Below are 1,859 nucleotides of genomic sequence, written 5' to 3'. Positions count from 1 at the left end.
TTATAATTCAAATGCAAGGCACTGAGATAAGCAGTAACAATCATTATCATTCAGGAGCTGGACTGGATGATCCTCTGGGGCCCCTTCCAACTCAGGATATTCTATGATTCTGTGATTCTGCATCATTCTAGCTATGACAGCTACTGTTCATAGTGCTTGTGGTGTCCTACGATGGAACTAATCACCCAATAGTCAGGCACTGAAAGGTAGCAATATAGTTATTGCCCCATAATGACTTTGTAAAAAAAAATAAAAATCGCCTGTTGTGTACCATATGACAGAAATGAAGGAATTTTTTCCTACTCAGCTACTGAAGTTACTTTGGCTTAGGAGCTCAATGCATTATGTGAATGAGAAATACACTACATATGCATAATACAAAGCCCAAAGGGATGAGTCTAGTGGTTAATGAAGTTAATGTACATATTTCCACTGATTTCAGTGGACACCTCAGTGTTATACCTTCAGAACACACAGAGTCAAAACAAGGGCTAGGCACTCATGAAGTCTAACCAGGCAGCCTCAACAGTCATCCCAGAGCATCCTTCTAATGGCTAAATGGCAAAATATAAAATGGTTATAATTTTTCAGTCATATATTACGATGGCTATCACACAATTGCAACACCTTCCTACTTTGGACAGCTCAGCTACTGTATAAATGCAGGCTGATTTAATTTTAGGTGTATGTTTCTTAAGCATAGCCTTTTATTCCCTAATTCCTGGAGATCCAGCTTTTGACAAACAGAAGGTGCTTCTGATGCAACCACTTTACATAAACCACAGAAATCTGCTTTGCTGCCTTGCTTCTCTGTCAACATTTAAAATGCAATTGATTCATGTTAAGCACAAAAATCCGTCTTGAAACCTAAACGCTCTTTGTCTGACTTTAGCCGTGGCTGACAAGCTGAAGTGCATTTTTGACAATGGTGGCTGTGAACAGTACTGTGCCGACGAGCAGTCCGGAAAACGAGTGTGCTTCTGTGCGGATGATTACACTTTAGCGAGTGATGGCGTGTCCTGCATCCCCCAAGGTAGGAGTAGCCTGATGCTAAGTCTAAGCCAGCTCTGAAAGAAAGGTTTTCAACATGTGCGCATGAGGAGGTGCAAGGTATAACCCTTAGGTACCAGCTCCCCACCTCTTCTTCACATGCAGAGTCCCAAATAGTACATTTGGGCTTCTGGTGCAAGTTAGACATCTCCATAAAGCAGCTGTCCGTGTGCACACCAAGCAGGGAGCCCTCTGAATTTCTCTTTTCAGTCCTCTGGGAGATGGCAAATTCAAGTTTGAGCATCCCATCTGCTCAGAGTTAGGAGGGAGATGAACCCCTGTCTCCTCCTTTGGGAGAACCCAAAGCAAGTGGTCAGGGATTTTGGGTCAGGCTGAGGGGTTTCTGGTAAGTGGAGGAGCTCTGGGCCTCACAAGTCTTTGATTTTAGCTTACACCTACAGTGGGAAAATATTTCACAGGTAGCATTATTTTACTGTTGTCTCTCAATCTGAAATTGTGACTGGATTTTATGACTATATTTATTTCAGTGCAAGGGTCAAGAGAGGAAGAAGCCTATTAAAACCAAAGAAAAACAGTTATTTTCTTTTTCTTCTTCTTCCTTCCTTCCTTCCCTTTTCTTCTTTTTCTTCTTTTCTTATTTAGTAGGAATACTATATTTTTGGTGTTACTATAGACACTCTGGTTAGATATTTCTCTCACCTGACAAGGTCAGTTTCAGCTGGGACTAGGGTAGTGCAAGTTAATTATTTTTCCAATACACAAGCTGGCACCTGACTCTATTGCAGATGCCTGCTTGAATTACTTTATTAGAGGGGAAAAAAGAGACCCCTGGGGATATGAACATAACA

The 1,859-nt window shown here is 41.5% G+C and overlaps 1 protein-coding gene across 2 annotated transcripts in view; it reads left to right on the top strand.

The window, feature by feature from the left end:
* LOC114057854 (coagulation factor VII-like) overlaps nt 1-1,859 on the top strand; it is a 9,387-nt gene that overhangs the window by 3,756 nt on the left and 3,772 nt on the right. For both annotated transcript variants that reach the window (XM_027884612.1, XM_027884611.1), the window contains one exon: nt 893-1,033. In XM_027884612.1, the coding sequence (XP_027740413.1) occupies nt 893-1,033 (141 nt within the window). The remainder of the gene's footprint in view (nt 1-892; nt 1,034-1,859) is intronic.

This window comes from Empidonax traillii, unplaced genomic scaffold (assembly GCF_003031625.1).
Source record: "Empidonax traillii isolate 1590-97213 ecotype Southwest subspecies unplaced genomic scaffold, ASM303162v1 scaffold151:size923898, whole genome shotgun sequence".
NCBI classification, from domain to species: Eukaryota; Metazoa; Chordata; class Aves; order Passeriformes; family Tyrannidae; genus Empidonax; species Empidonax traillii.
This window is presented reverse-complemented; position numbering and strand designations above follow the sequence as displayed.